At 37.6% G+C, this 18,225-nt stretch overlaps 1 protein-coding gene across 1 annotated transcript in view; it reads right to left on the minus strand.

The window, feature by feature from the left end:
* The window catches only part of KIAA0825 (KIAA0825 ortholog), a 394,719-nt gene that overhangs the window by 179,574 nt on the left and 196,920 nt on the right, over positions 1-18,225 (minus strand). Inside the window, exons 18-20 of the mRNA XM_024746984.1 lie at positions 16,826-16,985; positions 12,623-12,781; positions 10,732-10,826 (exon numbers count right to left, since the gene is read on the minus strand). Coding sequence (XP_024602752.1) covers positions 10,732-10,826; positions 12,623-12,781; positions 16,826-16,985 — 414 coding nt within the window. The remainder of the gene's footprint in view (positions 1-10,731; positions 10,827-12,622; positions 12,782-16,825; positions 16,986-18,225) is intronic.

Below are 18,225 nucleotides of genomic sequence, written 5' to 3' on the forward strand. Positions count from 1 at the left end.
TATGAATAGAAATCACCCAACTCTAAAGAGGCATTTTTTAATGAAGATAATTATCATGTTAGGACTACTTTATGAGATGAGAGTTACTACATTAAAATATCATTACAGTGAAAAATCCAAGTGTGTATGTGATCTGGAATCTTATTGAACAATTAGAACTGGAGCTCCAGATGACTCAGTGGCATAGATTTAGAGGTTCATATTGGTGGACCTAATCCATTCTGAGGACATGCGTTATTTAGCTAACATAGCATTAAAAAAAATAAAATTTGGATGTTTTTATCTAGGTATACATTCACCTCCCTGTACTGTATTATACCTTGCCTTTACATTTTTGTATTATTTGCCCAGCCCCTGAATGCATTTGATCTGGATACCTGGGATAGTCCCTTAAAGCCATAGAAATGAATGAGTTAGCTGCAGAAAAAGAGGTGGGAAGGATATACAGAGTTGGTGAATGAGAGGACGGACGAAGGCTAAGAAGCCTCTAGTAGTATCTGAGGAAAGAATAAATCAGAACGTCTGTCTTTACAGGAATTCAAGAAAGGGATATAGATGTAACTGGGGATGGGGGCCAAGAGAATAATCAGAAATAGGGAAAAAAATCTTTGAATCTGAAGGAAATCACAATATCAAAGGGGCCTACTCAGTGCCACGAAAAACCAGACTCACACATTGACACAATCTCATTTCAGAATGACCAGGGGCGGTTGATGGGAGGAGTTACTTAAAACAAACAAACAAAAAAGGCACCATCCAGGGATATGATAAGGAGAACCGTCTACCATCAGATTTCTCACAGGCAACATAAAATACAGGAAGATGTAGTTTCTTTATAAAGTCAAACATAAATGTACCATACAACCCAGCATTCCCACTCCTAGGTATTGTCCAAGTGAAATAAAAACCTATATTCATGCAAAACCTGTACACAAATGGTTATAGAGGCTTTATTCACAATCACCAAATACTGGAAACAACCCAAAGGTTCTTTAACAGGTAAGTGGATGAACAGACAGTGGTACCTTCACACAATGGACTGCTATTCTAGAAGAAGAACAAGCAAGTGGAAGAATCTCAAACGCATGATGCCAAGTAAAAGAAGCCAGATTGAAAAGGTGACACACCATATAATTCTCTTGCAATGACACTCTTGAAAGAAAAAAGCTACAGGGACAGAGAACAGATCAGTAGTTAGCAGGGATTGGGATGGGGGAAGAACTGACTACAAAGGGTCAGCACAAGGGAATTTTCTGAGAAATGGAATTCTCTGTATTTTGATTGTGTTGATTGTTAAACAACTTTATGCATTTGTCACAACTCTGAACTATCTAGCAAGAAGAGTGAATTTTACTTTATACAAAATTTTTAAAATAAAAATACAAACTGATTTTAAAATACAGGTTATATTATATCACATAAAGGTGAGCAATACAAGAACTAAAATGAAAATTCAATTAGCAGAGCTTGAAGGGAAGAGGAGGAGGTAGTGTGAGTTAAATCTTTTTTTGCAAGGTGCCCGTAAATACTAATTTTAAGTTGATAGATTAAAAAAAATAGTGGTATAGCCTATCCCTTAGATTTATCAACCAAAAGAAATAAAACCAGAAATGGTTCAAATGGCTGCAAGTGCAGTGGAACTTGTGTGATTGAGGAGCTGGGGAGGGGAACTTTTATATTTCATGTCTTACGTTCCTGTACCATTTGAAACCATACACGTGTATTGTTGCTTATAGTTTATTACAAAATAAATTTCAAACTTATATTAATACAAATATTGTGGATGCTAAATATCTTGATTTAAATTTTTTTCACCAGATCTCATATTATGGAAAAAAAATCAAATTTAGAGCTATACCCCCAAGGTACTTAAAGGTGAAAGCTTCATTTACAGTAGTATAAAAAAGCACTATTGGTATCCTAACTAATGTCATATATAACACATTACAAATGTACTGTAATAAATACTGTTATAAATGTTAATATAGAAAATATTATATAAAGTGAAAAATTGTATTAGTTGTTCATACTTATTATAATATTTAATTATATCAATACCTAATAGATATTTAAATTTCTCTAATTATGTCATAATAAAAATATCTTCAAAGAGTTAATTTCCTCTCTTTATGTTGATATAGCAACAAAAATAAACTGAGACATTCACTGATGACCAATAACCCTGAAAGCAGTCAAGGTTCTTGTCATCTACAGCCAAACTGAATCAATGGGCCTATAACAGCTACTCCTGGTGGAAACTATGCTAAAACTTCTTGCAGAAAAACATCATAGAGGCTTTGGGGTCTGAACAGAATTTGACAGGGGAGAGACTTAAAGAATAGTTATTGAAAAAATAATTTACTCCATTCAAGCAAGTTTTTAATAGCTTTTGATCTGTTGCAAGAACCCCAAAGTGCCAGTATGTGAATGCATAATTGCGTAGGAGAAAATTCAGTACAAAGTGAATTTTAGTTCAACTTGACGAGTAAAGAATTTTCCCATGGCTGCTTTTGAGAAAATTATTATACCTTCCTTTCATCAAAATGTTGCTAATTCTGCATTTCTGTCAATAGCATTTAATATATTTATTTAGATTGTCTGTTTTCTACCTCACTAAAGTAACAGACACCTTTATTTAAATCCCATCCTTGTTAACTTAACTTACATAATACATACACATACAATCTCTCCATATGTAAGAGAATCACTCTTGGCATCCCCACTGTGGGAGCCACGGAAATGCACCGCTCACATCTCCTGCTGCAGTTAGCATGGGAAGTGAGGGCCCTAGCTGTCATTCCTCTGCATCTACCATTGCATTTGTGCTTAGGCCATGCTTCTCCCAAGCAGATCTCAGTCAGTGTCTGAGCACAGTGGAGGTAGAGTACCAGCCCGTTCCTGCAGGACATGAGACTCTTCCAGTGTGGGACTTTAGCTCAAGGAGTCCCCATTGGCCTTGTCAACACCTTCTTAGAACTACTCTGTTATCTGAGCCTCTTCCAACCCAATCCTCTGCCCCCCTCCTTTCACAGGTATCAGATCACCAACTGGGTCTGAAGGTTTGCCTGCCTATTCCTGTTTCCTCCTCTTTACCCTCCATGTGCATTTCTCCTGCCAAATCTCATGTACCTCTAATCCCACTTTGGCACCTGCTTGGAGGATGTGAACTGACACACAAAATGTGAAGAAATGATAAGCATGGCACCTTTCTATAAACACCTAGGCCACACTGGCTTCAAAGACAAAGTATCAGAGCTGACTTTTACGCAAATGAGGAAGAGATTTAGCTGGGCCCCCAAGCTTCCTTGAGAATATCTTTTATACCTGTGATATATAATCTCCTCCGCAGTCTCTAGCCATAGTCTCCATAGTCTCTAATCTGGTCTTCCCTCCTTTTAATTATCCTGTCCCTCCACCTCAGCTATTATTAATGTCCTAAAGTAGCTTTCTGTTCCTATCACTCCTTTGCTTAAAAGCTTTGATGATGCCCTCAAGTCCAGCAGCTAAAGTCCAAATTTCTCAGCCCTCAGACCCTCTACAACCTAAATACAGTCAACTTACTTCTCAAGTTTTAACTAGAAGAGGGCTCTCTTCCTCCAAGGCTAGAGACAAGAAGCAAAGGACTGGAGATGACATAAACAAAACTGAAGTTTAGGAAGAAAAGCTGGGAGATTCATGTTAGACAGCCTTAATTTTCCTGGTAAATAGGTGATGGCGAGCCAGTTGCTGAGAGGGATATAAGGAGTGGAAGAAGAGGGGGGATAAGCATTGTGATAACCAAAGTGGAAATTCACAATGAATTAAAAATTGTGTGGAATAGCTCTCAAGGACCCTTTGACATATATTAACATTCTCTAGTAAACTGTTACTTTATTATAAATAAATGCATTTCACAAAGCAGATGCTCGAAAATATTTTTTGAATGAGTAAAGTAAGCACAACTCTAGAGAATTAACAGAAGTGGTTAAGAATATGGACATAAGCTAGAATCTGAGAGCTCTGCGTCTCGGTGCCTTAGATTCCTTATCAGGAAAATAATGGTAACATAGTACCTACTCCATAAGGTTATCATAAGGATTTATAATTAAATGTGTATGTAATTTACTTAAATTATGCCAGCCACGTGGCAAGTGCTTTCTGTTTTCATTATCACCAGTACTTGTACAGTGAATACTGAGGTAATAAAAAACAAATTTTGACCTAAGGGTACAAACCCGAAGTTATAAGACTAATAAATTCTGGGGATCTAGTGTACATCATGGTGATTATAGTTAATAATACTCTATTATATACTTGAAAGTTGCTGAGTAGATCTTACATGTTCTCGCCACGAAAAAGAAATGGTAATTATGTGAGGTGATAGCGGTGTTACTTAGCACTGTGATGGTAATCATTCTGCAATATATAAGTGTACCAAATCAACACGCTGTACACCTTAAACTTACACACTGCTATATGTCAATTATATCTCAATAAAACTGGAAAAAACTGACCAGGAATACGGTGTAGTAGATAAAGCACCAGAAACAGAATCATAGGCCTTCATTTTGCCTTCCAGACGCCACTTAATATCTGTGACCTTGGGTATGTCATTTGCACCCTCACAAGTACCTGTGTCTTATTACATAGTTGTAGTGAGCGTCAAAGGGGAAGATTTGTGTGAAAGTACTTCATACACCGTAAAAGACGACATATACAAGTTACCACTCAGAAAACAATACACATTTATGGATTTGTTTGGTTCATGTACCAAAGCCCTAACCCCTGAAAATCCTGAGGATCAGAAGTTAAATTTATATCTCCTAGATACATTGTAGACAATCTCTGTCCAAAAAACACACTGCTTTAGGAATTAAAAGTGGAAGGGAAGCCTGCTTCTATTAGAGAAGATGGTGTTCGTGGGTAGAATCACTCAGTCTGAGGTCTTTTGGTGGAGGTGGGAAGGAAAGGGTTTTCCAGGGAGCTAGAGCATGAAAAAAAACAACATTTGAATGCCATGGCGTATGCGATGTATGTAATGGCTCAGAGGTGTGTATTCATAAAATCAGCTTCCCCTTTTTCTTAAACCCATCTCTCCATAACCAGGCAGCCTGTTGCTACATCAGGAATTTACTGCTGTGAGCAACTATAAACATTGTGTTAATGGCAGCACGGCCTGAGAACGATCATTGGAGAGTGTCATGTGTTCAGTTCAAGGCCAGAGACAATATTTCCTACTCTCTACACACCACAGGGCACACACAGGATACAGCTTAAAGGCACTTTAATAATTATTATTATTAAAAGCAAACAATCAACTCCACAGATCAACGGCTCTTTCAAAATATGTTTTCTAAACTCCCGTCTCCTCTCAGATGTATGGCTATCGTCCACTGGGAAAGGCCCCAAAATGATAGCCAGAAATCTGCCATCACCACCCCTTCTGCTGTTCCTGCCATCGTATTTAATTGTGTTTGCTCAACGCGAAGCCAAACTCATATGCAGTATATTTAGATGGTTAAAATAGCATAGCATTCCACTGTATTCACAGATTATTTTCAATGCCACCATTCTTGGGAATTAGTCTGGAATAAATAAGGTAAAGAGAAAAGAAGCAACATAAATTTGTTCCAGTGACAAGGAAAACAATACCAAAATGGCAGTCTGGAGATTCGCCGTGAATAAAGGAATACAGAAAGTTCCTTCTGGTGAGCTTTCCTGCAAATGCAATCACCATCTCATTCGATAGTCTGGATTTATTTTAAAGTGGGTGAGAAAGAAAGCAGGAAAGTAATCGTAAGAAACTGTGAAAAGTACCTTTATTATTTCAAAAGATCAATGTACAATCACTGTACTTACTCTTATATGGCATTAAAGGTAAAGCTGTAGAACTGATACATATGTTGATTTTCTAAACCTCTAAGGAGTCTTTATTTTCCACAATGGCAAACTTTCCAAGTTGAAAAACATATATCATTAATATATACTCAGGATCTCTTTTCTGAGGTCTCAGCTACTATCTATTTCTTCAAATGCCTTGAAAATCACAAATCTATAAAGGCTTGGTTGGATGTTTTTGTCATCTAACTCCATCTTAAAATTTTCAATGATAGTATCATTTAACAAATACAAACCCTACCACCCAAAAGTCAAAAGGCTTCTGAATCGTGGAGTAGAGAACAGACTTTGTTGCTGGAGAGGTTATGGCTTGAACTAAATCAATAAATTAAAAACAAAGACCCGTGTTCTGTGCTTTTAATCTGAGCTGAACTTCACATAATAACAAAAACAGGCATTTTAAACATACAAAGCTTAATTAACCCGATTTTCATCCAAATGAATGAATATGCATATAGATAAATTTTTACTTGAGATTTCCCAGGATACATTTCTTATTCCAACATGACTGTTGATCAAACACCACCTTTAGAGAATACCTACTCTGTGTTCATCTGTCAAAGGCTGACTTTTTCTCTGCATTCTTATTCCTCATTTGTTTGTTAATTAATCCAACAAATATTACTCAGAGCCAGCTATGTGCCCAAGGGCTAGTCTAGGTACTGAAGACACGGTTGGAATAAGACAGCCAAGGCACTCTTCTCATGGATTGTACTTTCCACCCTGGAGGTGGAGCGGCGGGGGGAAGCAGGGTTAAACGACAATAAACAGAAACTATGATTTCAGGTAGTGATAGCTCAATTGAGAGAGCACAGTGAAATAGACTTGGAGGATCACTTTCGATGGGTGATAAGGAAAGACCTCTCTGAGCAGGTGACTTATGCCCCAGATAGACAAGATGGCACCAGCCATGGAAAGAGCTGAGGGAACTACAAGTACCAAGACCCTAAAATGGGGGAAGAGTTTGGAGAATCCAAAGAACAGGAAAGGCAATGAACTTAGAACATCATCTGAATTGGAGGGACGTGTTTTGAGATGAGGCCTGATAGTAAGCAGAGGGCCCATCCCGGCCAAGGACTGAGGCTGCCACTTCAAGATTCGTTCTGACTTTGCAGTCAGCACAGAATCAGCTTGTGGAACAAAGGTTAGTGTTGTCTCAGATACACATATTATTGGCACCACCATATCTCCTCTTTCATGTACCTGAACCATCCCTCAAGTGCTCATCCCTTGAGTCTTTACCTCCTACGTGGCTCACCTGGTCTTCAGACCCTCTTCCTTGCTCATTTTTTCACTGCTTGTCTTACAGACTCATGGGTCTGCTGCCTGGTCTCTGACCTGACACTTGTTCTGACCCTCATGATTGGTTTAGGCCTGAAGTGTACATAACCTCCATATATTTGACCTCAGGTATAACCTGACTGCCCCACCTCCCACCTCCAACTCCCTACTAATCCCAAATGACTTGGCCAGACACTAACACTGCTTTCTGCTTGCTATGCTACTAATTTTCTAAGTATGTACAGTGTTTTAAACTTCCAAAACAACTTCATATCCTTTAAGCACTCTCTTGATTGTGTCAACAATCTCTATGAAGTAGATATATAATTATCATCACTTAATTTTAAACATGAGAAACTCCAAAGTTGAATAGTTTAGATAACTTTCCTAAGGTAAGCTCACAACAGGACTGGCCTGAGAACCCAGGAATACTGCTTTCCCATTTCCATCCTGTTCTGGAGGTGAGGGAAATCTTGTCCATTCAGGGTATTAGAGTCTTGAGAGAGTAAGTCCACAGATGGTCTGCTTATGATATTGGATTTGAAGGCCAGGCACAAAGGAATTTAGGAGGTGAATAGAAAGGATTCCCTTCTCCTCAACTTTTTTCATATTTGTATATTTGAGTTCACTTTTGTTGTGACATTTGTTTGTGACAAATGTTTGTTCCCAGACAACATTTTCAGTGCTATATATAAACTCAACCATAGTGTAGAGATAGATTAGTATGACTTTATTACCAATTAAAGAGAGGAAAAAAGGGAATAAGTAACTTGTTTAATTGGTGACTTTTGGAAAAAAGAACTGAGCATATTCAGCTGAGCTGCTCTAGGTTTTCATCTTTGGCTCTGCCTAACCCCAAAGATCATGGTTGTATGTAAGAAGTATCACTTTTTGGATGTAGGACAGCATATATAACTCCCATTTTAAAAGCTCAGTGTTCTGTGGTCTCATTTTCAAATATGTAATTTCAAATAACCATGTTGTCAAAAATTCAATGCTGCGCTCTAGAGCCCGAGAACCACAACTACTGAGCCCGCACGTGTAGAGCACGTGCTCCGCAACAAGAGAAGCCACCACAATGAGAAGGCTGAGCACCGCAATGCCGAGTAGCCCCTGCTCACCACAACTAGAGAAAGCCCAGAAAAACAAAATTAAATTTAAAAAAATTCAATGCACTATTTCTTTTTAAATCAGCATTTCAGATAAACCCAAACAAGAGTCTCTCAGAGAAAATAACAGAAAAACTTTTCCTTATCAGTTCAATGTTAATCAAGTCTCATAAATAACACTCTTAAAATAAATGGGAAAGTGCTAAAAGAGATGAAAAACTCTCAGGGGTCTTTCATCCTTCTAAGGCAGCTCAATTATATTCATTGTAGCTTGTGGTATGTGGTAGTTTAGAATAGAATGCTTTTCACATCATTCTTTAAGAATCTAAGAGATTCTAGCTGTTTTTGTTAAAAATTCATGACCCTGGGACTTCCCTGGCGGCACAGTGGGTTAAGAATCCGTCTGCCAAGGCAGGGGACGCGGGTTTGAGCCCTTGTCCGGGAAGATTCCATATGCCGCGGAGCAACTAAGCCCGCGCACACAACTACTGAGCCTGCGCTCTAGGACCTTTAAGCCACAGCTACTGAGCCTGGGCGCCACAACTACTGAAGCCCACGTGCTTAGAGCCTGTGCTCAGCAACAAGAGAAGCCACCGCAACGAGAAGCCCGCACAGCAAAGAAGAGTAGCCCCCGCACGCCACAACTGTAGAGAGCTTGCACACAGCAACAAAAACCCAACACAGCCAAAAAATAAATTAATAATAATTTAAAAGATTCATGACCCTTCTCCAAGAGAACTGTTTGGACCTGTTACTTCTGGCTAAATTTTTAGGAGTTCTTTTTCCCTACTCATTCCTGCACATAATATGTCAGGGAAATAGACTTTAATAGCTATCAACCTAATTGAGGTATAACTAAAGTTGTTAAACAAAAACAACAATATGCAATTTGGGGTAAAACACAAATTCACTTAAAAGTGAATATTATACAGAGCAAATGCGGTAAGTTTTGAAGGATAGGTTGCCCCTAGCTTACCATTTAGTGGACTGGAAGCAGCAATTCACAGCTGAAAAGACTGAGTAAATTATAATACAGTTAATCTACATAAACTCAAAACTTTCCAAATAGCTTATTCCAACATGACTGTTGATCAAACACCACCTTTAGAGAATACCTACTCTGTGTTCCTCTGTCAAAGGCTGACTTTTTCTTCTATCTTCCCTAGTTTGTTTCCAGATAGACATTTAATACTGGGTAAACATTATGTAGCCATAGATTCAACAGAAGACCTGGCCTTTCCTCCACCACCCCTACCTCTCATCTCTCCAGGCAACTTTGGCACAGGCTGGGAACACCTGTGGGGGACTTGTGCATTAATAGGGTGCATTCTGAACTACTACCTGCCACGTGGTAAGCTTGCTGAGAGAAGGCTCTGTCCTTGATGGGGAAGTTTCTGGATTGTTCAACTTTGTCCATGATGGGTGGGTGAGCTTCATTCAGGGGTGAAATATTAGGAATACCACTATGATGACACATCTAAGCTACCACTTTTCTTGGCAATAAAGCTGCCCTTTTTTAAAAATCTCCACCTGGGAAATACTGAAATCTCTCTCTCAAGATATTTTCTTATATGCACCCAGATATCTCAAGGATGATTTGACAATTCTAGTATGTCACTATCCTTATCGTCATTTATGAAAAATGATACTTTATATATGTTTAAGAAAGATAAGAAAACATACAAAGATCATAAAAAAGATAAGTGAGTATAAACAAACAGATAATACCTGAAGAATAAAAGCAACTGCACATATATATTTTATGTAAAAATGTGATACTTGATAGAGAAATGCACATTTAAAATTTACACCTTACTGTTTTCACTGAAAACTTTAAAGGTATGGGAAAAAGCCATATTCATTGATCCAAAATATAAAGAAAACATTTATGTTTTTGTGCAAAATAAATTACATGTATCAACTCCTAGCCTGAAATCACATTATCATTTTATTGGGTTGTCCTGGGGTGTAAGTGCACGCGTGTGTCCGTATGTGTGTAAAGTAGTATGCAACTGAGACTACAGCAAGACGGTGCCAAAATAACTGGCTGAAAAGCAAAAAAATTCAATCATGACAGTTTTACTTACATGTTTCCCCTGATTAGTTGATTTGTCTTGGCATTTTGTACGCATTCATTAAGTTGTTGTAAACAAAGGCATAGTATTATAATGACATTCAAATCAATAACTTTTGGTGTTTACAACACAAAATCAAAAATATTTAAAATTTAGACTAAAATCAACCAATTTCATCTCAGATAAAGTTTTCCTGCCTTCTGCAAATGCTTACTATAGAAAAACAGCATTCAGAAACTATACTTCATATAATTTCAAATATATATATACACACACATATATATATATATACACATATATATACACGCACACACTCACACTACCACCTATATATAAAAGATATATATCCTCTTCCCCTGCCACATGCCCCAAATCCCCAATCTTATTACCTGTTTTTGAGCAGTACATTGAAGGTCGTCTTATCCAGTCCCAGATAATCTGGCAGCAAGTTTGACCAATTCCAGTTCCATTTTGTGATAGCTGACTGTTGATAAATGAGAAGACGCTATTGTTAGTTATTAATCAGAGTTAATATGATCAGTAAATTAAAGCTCCAGCTGTGATAGACTAACTAAGAAGGAAGGGGGTCCAGAACAAGGACTTAGACAGATAACATCAATCATGTCCACAGAATAAGGTTTTTATTCCAATAAGACAGCAATTAATTTATAAATCCATTTGGGGATGTAGTCATTATTTATAAAAATATAAATCAATTTCTTGAGTCGTTATTCTTCCAAGAGCTAATGAAATTTGCCCAACAAGTTTCTCTGAAAGGGTGACTCTGTAGAGCAAAGCAAAATAATTGGCAACTTTTTCATGTATCAATTTATAGTTTTTTGGGTTTTTTTTTTAGCACCCAGAAGTTTGATTTAAAAAACAAAGATGGAAGTACTATGGCTCAAATGACAAGACACAGCTTAATTAGAGTAGGATATTAATGTTTTTGGTTAAGAATCTGCTTTAAAGGGGAAATTATAAGGACCTGTAAATGTAAATAACATACGTAATTCTTTTTTTTTCATTTAATAGATAATTTCATGACAGAGTAAGGAGAAAAATTACTGTGAAAGATAATCTCATAATTCAGAACTGAATACAACATACCATTTATTTAAATGAAGTGAGGATAATTTAACAGCTACAATGATTATTTATGGATGGAGGAATCTAATGTACAACACAGGAAGACAGCCAATAAACTCAAACTTATACAACATATTTGGTTTTAAAGTATTATAGATGCTTATACCCCTTAACACTAAATAGTTTTGATAATAAGCATCTAGGCCAGTGTTTAAAATCCAACAAGAACTATGCCCTGTCACCTGCTGATTAATGGAGCACTACAATCCTGTCATAGAGCAGAAGAATTCTGCCCCGGGTTGTCAGCATCTGAAGGTCTTATTCTACTACAGTATTGATGAATGTAGACTAGGGTTGTAACAGGCATGGTAAAAATATTATCTGCAACCCGAATTAGGCCACTGTTTTAATTCTTATTTTCATCAGAGCTCTAGGTCAAGCAATCCTTCTCTTCTGCCCTGTTAGTTCAAATAGTCTGTCAGGAGGCTACTGGGAAAAGGGACCAAAAAAAAGGACAAAGCAAAAGCAACTTTAGGTTTCAAGTCCTTTGGAATAAAGATGATCTTTTTAATGTGACTATGAAACATGCAGCTGAAACAATGGCATTATCTGACATTAAAAAATGTGTGGTGTTTATCACATTGACTTTATTCCAAACATCCTGACTTAAGATCATTAACAAATTCATTTTAAATTCAGGAATGTGTTTAGGGTTATAAAACAGCAAATTTACCTCATGCCACTTAAAATAGGAGCTCAAAGCTCTATTTACAATCAATTTTAAACTATTTTATAGTTTACCTGATAAATTAGATAAATTCATAAAGATTGCAAGGTGTTTTGTGAGTGTGTGTCTTGGGAGATGGGGGAAGCCAGGGAGGGGAAGACTCTAAGAAACACGGGGTTTCTCGAGGCTGCCGGAGACACAGCCGAACAGATGCTCCCTCTGCCCACAGCGAACCGACCGGGGCAAAAGTCAAAGTTTACAGACCAAACATATGAATCCGTTTGACAAATAGAAAGAAGGTAAAATAACTTTTCCCAAGTCAATTTGAGCAAACAAGAACAAGGCCTTTTGCTTCCTAGCCAAAGAAGCCTATGAGTAAATATTCAAACACAAAGCACTTTTTTTCTAACTTGTGTAAAAAAAACTCCACAAATTTTAATTAAATTTACTATTTAATTTCCACATACCTGATCAAGCATGTTTTCGCTAAACACCTTGTACACATGGAAAGGGTTAAAGGCAGAGGGCTGATCTTCCACACTCCTCAAGGTCATCTTTAAAGGTTGAATGCGTAATGGCTTTTCCTCTGAACCATTCATAGATAACAGCTGTTCTTTTAAATACTCCTTCAAGGGAAAAAAATTACAAGTCGTGATGGTAGGAAGCATATATTCTCTTTAAGAATAAACTGGTCAATATCCAAACCTACCCTTTCAGCACATTTGCTACATTACACAGTATTATTAGCCTCAGGACAGAATACATTTTCAGAAGAAACATAGCAGAGTACATACCAATCAGGATTACAATAAACCCATCAAAAACAGGTTCACTTAATATATAGGATAGATTAGAAAGCCATTTAACAAATTCTCACATAATGAATGTATGCTTGATATATCAGAAGCTTTTTAATAGGCATTGTCTTGTCATTTCTTCACGTTAACATGTCTGGTTACCAAAACTTAACTCGGGTGCATGACTATTCACAGTACATGACTGTTCATTCACTCATTAAGTGTAGTGGCTACCTACTCCATGCTCAGCAGAGAACTAAGTACTCTGATAGTTCCCTGCAAGCAGTCTCCCTCTATGTAGAATTAATTATAATGCAAGCTCCTAAACTCTAGTTTCACACTGTGGACTGAAAAATATCAAGGTTCAATAGAAGCTCAAAGTATGTAATTTTAATTCTACCCCCAAATGCCAGTAACAACCTGGGGAGGAAAAGAAAAAGTCAATCTACTGCATTATACCTCACTTTCCATCCATAAATAAAAAGGTGAATAACCATAATCTATTTCATAAGACTCCTTCTGGAAAACGATAAATTTAAATGACTAAAAGTTTCCCTCAAACTATCAAATACTTAATAAGTCATTTAATAAATAATATAACAGAAATGTCCTCCTGATTTTTAGTGTGTCACAATATAATGTTTTCTTCAAGGTTGGGGTTAGGACTTAGGGTCAGAAAGTTAGAGCTGAAAATGAATTCAGAGGTCATCTTGAAAACCCTTACTACTCAAAGTCCGGTGTGTGGGTCAGCCAAATGAGCCTCACCCAGGAGCGTGTTAGAAAAGCAGAATCTCAGGCCCAACCAAATGAGAATCTGCCTGTTCACAAGCTTTCCCAGGAGATGAGTAGGCACATGAAAGTCTGAGAAACTCTAGCCCACACTACATTCAGTGGTTGGCTCTGAAAGGTCAGATGACAAACTTGAAGTCACACACGGGAGCTTGGTAGCGTCAGTAAGAAGCCAAACCTCTGGTCTCAGGTCACTGTGTTTTCCCTGTGCCTCTGTAACTTCATGAATAGAGAACGCCTGCTGTACTCGCTGTAGAAGGCAAATTTCAGATCCTAAAACCCTCCATCTCGCAATAAAAAACACTGCTTGACATTTCTTAAACCTGCTCATTGTGGACCATATCTTTTTTAGAATGATGAATTCTGTAGCATCTGACACACAGACACACATGGACTCTTATTAAATATTATTAGATAACAATAAAGCCATCAGAAAAGTATATTAGATTTAGATTTTTGAACAGAAACAATTTTTCTCCATCATGATTTCTGAAAGTAAAAATTTAAAAAGGAATAAATTATTCCCCTTTCATTGAAAAACTGCTTTGTTTTGGCTAATAACAATCGTTCTCACTGTTTCCCCTTACGTGGCTATGTTTTGGCTTTTTTTGTTTCCACAATTCAGAAAAGAGAAAGTGCTCTGTTCTGTTGCAAGCTGTGAACACAATGGTGTTTTCTCCCTTGTGGATTTCTCTGACCTCTGTGCTATATTGACACTTGTCACTACCCCTTCTCAAAAGCCTCAGATTTTCTGTGGCATCACTTTAACCAGACGTACTGCTAATGTGGTCTTTCTTTAGAAGAAATATTTTTCTTTGAACATCCTTTCCTGAACATATTCCCTGTGCCGTTACATCAGAGCTTATTCCTCTACCCACCGCTTATCTGTTGCTCTCCACTGAAGAGATACACTGGCCTCATGAACTCAACTACCATCCTAGTTGAAAGCTGCCAAATCTAGTGACAGCCTCTTGTATCTGTGCTTCTGGCCAGCATCTTCAACCACCATTTGGACTTTTATGCTCAGACACCTTACCTTTATCTCAAACATTTAAAATCTCATCTTCTCTCAAAACTTCCCTGTCTCTCAATAGCACACCCATGCTTCCACTCACCCAGGCCTGTACGTGTAAATGCTCTGCATTTATGTTTTCGAACACAATTTAGCAGCACACCTGAAAGTGCTAAAGACATGACGCCACTCATCAAATGAACAAACGTCACGGTGCAATTTACCTACAGCATAACGATGCCTCACAGTATATAAGCAGCCGTAAGTATTATGCTAGTCACTCAGTCACCCTTGTGTTATTTGTGTTTACTGCCTGCTTTGTCCAAGTAGTCAAGGCAGAGGCCTCGCTACTTTCGTTGATTCTATCCTCACCTTACATTATGCCTCTAACCTTGCAGCCTGCGTTTCACACAGCACAATAAACCACCAAGTACTTAGCTTGCTTTCCCATCTGATAGATGTTGCCATAACAGTAAGTATATTCAGTTGCAGAGAAAGAAAAATCGTAACTTTGAATCAAAATGTGGTGATACTCCCGCAAAGAGTCTTACGTACATCAGCTCTCATAGCACACCTGTTCAGAAGCGCTTCCTCAGAGTTCCACGAGTTCTACGAGAAAACAGCCTTTGGATTTCCTGAATACAACAGGTGGCCGATGGCCAGTAAATATCCAACTTAATTTTTGTTGATTTTGCTTACTGGTGATTTACTGATCTTTCTTGTGTTATGGAACTTTGAAAGAAAAGGACTCCTCTATCAGTTTGGCAATCTATACCAGCCATTGTTGCGCTCAAAATTATTGTAAATCAACTTTACTAAGGCTCTGAGGGTACTCTGACTACAACATCTGTCCCTCCGTAACCACCACAGTTACTTTGGCCAATCTGGACGGCCAGGTTGACATGCCCATGAAGACCCTGACTCCGTAATGGAGGTCTTTCAGTTTGCCAAGGCCACGATTTCCTGCTTGCCCGAGATGGAAACCTCAAACAATCTGTGAGAGATCATTAGCAAGCATGAACAGGTTGTGTTACTTTGTAACAATTGCTACTGAGCTCCAGTCCCTTAAGAACAGGACCTTGTCTCATAGCTACAAAGGCCTCCATCCTTCTCAGGTGATCATTGAAGTTGACTGGTTGATTACCTCTCTGCAGGCCAGAAAACAAGATTTACTTGAAGTAACTTTCAGATAGATAATAGTGGGGAGAACATTTATGTAACTGAGTTGTAAAATCCTGTGGTAGAGTTAATTCACTCCTTGGAAATATACAGTTTTTAAGGCCTACCTCATGTAGATAAAACACTATGTCTTAACATTATTCATATTATACAATTTTTATTATGCTAAAAAATACATTCATGTGTTTGCAAATATAAACATAAGTCTAATTCACACTAGATGTCACATTCGAATCCAGATATGTATGATCAAATTAAAAACCTAAGTTAGCAGACTCGTATTGTTTCAAGTAATAACTGAGATACCTACTCTTTACATTTTTGCTAAAATAGCCAGATACATGCAAGATCAGACGCTTAACCCAGCAGAGAGGTGAATAAGCATGACATTGGTTCTAATCAGTGTCCCTACATTAATGTATTTTCTTGGTTTAATCTAGTTGCTCCCAAATATGGTTCGATATTCTTCTGAAGTTTCTCATTATGTAAGGAATCTTCAACTTCACCAACACGAGTATGACGTCTACAGGAGAAGAGCTATATCTCTCTTCAGAAAATTCTTCATTTCACAAATCCCAGATTTTAACATCAGCTTAATGGTCACGAATACACAATTCCCATACTACACCTCTAGTCTCTACAATCCCGAACTGAGTACATGAACCGTGTTATTGTTTAAACCGTATAAATAAAACCGACATTGCTTCGGTGAAGCTTCTGCTGTACAAATGCAGAACAGCCGGGGCTGAATAGATTCTATTAATAACGCAATATTGAGTTTGGTATTGACTTTAAGAAGTATTATCACCTCCTTGACTAACCCTTAGCTGCCAGCAGACACTGCCTCAGGCCAGTACACACCTAATTGCTCGGTAAAAAGGCCGTTTCCCTACCTCATTGAGCCGCATGATGTGATAAATTTGCCTCAGGTACTCGCTGCCACCTGGTTTGTGGCAGATATCCAGGACCATCATGTTTATTTTCTGCTCAGTCAGTTCAAGAGCAGTATCTCCTTCTTCTAAGGCTGTGCTTTTCTCTATTGTCATAAATGCACTAAATACAAAGAAAGCATGTAAGTATCAGTGGTGAAGAACTGTAAAGATGGAAAATAATCAAAGAGATTGAGTGTGGAGAGTCGATGTAAGTCTTGGATTCAAAGCACCTATAAAGACTTTGCTCAAAGAGGTAAGCCTTCCCAAAAGGCTGCAGCTCACATAAACAGCACCTTAGAACTGAGCACCTGAAAGCATTTTTAAAAATTGAATCGTTTCTTTTAAAACATTTCTTTATTGCATTTATACTCCTATCTATAAAACATTTCCCCATTACCACAATTGTTGAAATTGCTATAATCATGGTATGAAAACAAAACATTTCTTTTTAAAAACATGTAAGAAATAATCTGTATTTTCTCTTTGAGGATAAAGAGTATCTTTGATGCCAGAAATAGCTTTGGTATTCTGTCTTTTGCAGATTCCTCTTTACACCTGTCTCAGAACACATTAAAGACTAATTAAAGTATCAAAAGGGGGAGCCTATTATGCTAAATATAGGCTGGGTGCTTCCTGCACGAGTGCTGACCACTGGGTATTTTAAATTGGCCTTTTGACACTTGTTGCCTTCTAAAAACACATGCCCCCCTCCTGTTCCTTCTAGGTGACAGATAACTTAGCAAAAGTCACTACCCTGCTTATCCTTCCCAGAAAAGGGTCTATTATAACCACACCAGGAATGTGCAAGTTATATGTGGGAAAAGTTTCTTTTATATATGCTTATTGCTTATTTTATATATGCATATGCTTATTATTGATTTTAAACACTATTACATAGTAATAATGGATGACATAATTTTTAAAAAATTCTCAAGCTGTACCAGTGTAAAATTAATCACGATATTCAACTTACATCATATATATTCCATACTAATTTTCTTTTTACAAGTGCTATTAGGATCACGTTAGTCTTTGCAGTCTATGTATTCTTAAGAAAACGCATGGGTTTCCACTGTTTCCCAGACTAAATGAAATTTACTGTGGTGTAATCAGCTATATACTGCAGTCTATTACTGAGATTTTGCCATGATTATAAAATTCATTCTGCTAAGAGTCAGCGCTGCTGACCTGAAGACTGAACCAAATGATACCCAGCTGCTGGACATTAACTGTTATATTGCTTCCACATGTAGCTTCAAAGCATCCTCTAAAAAAAAAAACCAAAAAAAGAACTTTATGATCATATAAGCCTTGCTAAAAAATAAAGCAAATCCTACTCTTAAAGATATTTATTAGCTAGA

Source organism: Neophocaena asiaeorientalis, unplaced genomic scaffold, assembly GCF_003031525.2.
Source record: "Neophocaena asiaeorientalis asiaeorientalis breed wild unplaced genomic scaffold, Neophocaena_asiaeorientalis_V1.1 scaffold550, whole genome shotgun sequence".
Taxonomy (NCBI): Eukaryota; Metazoa; Chordata; class Mammalia; order Artiodactyla; family Phocoenidae; genus Neophocaena; species Neophocaena asiaeorientalis.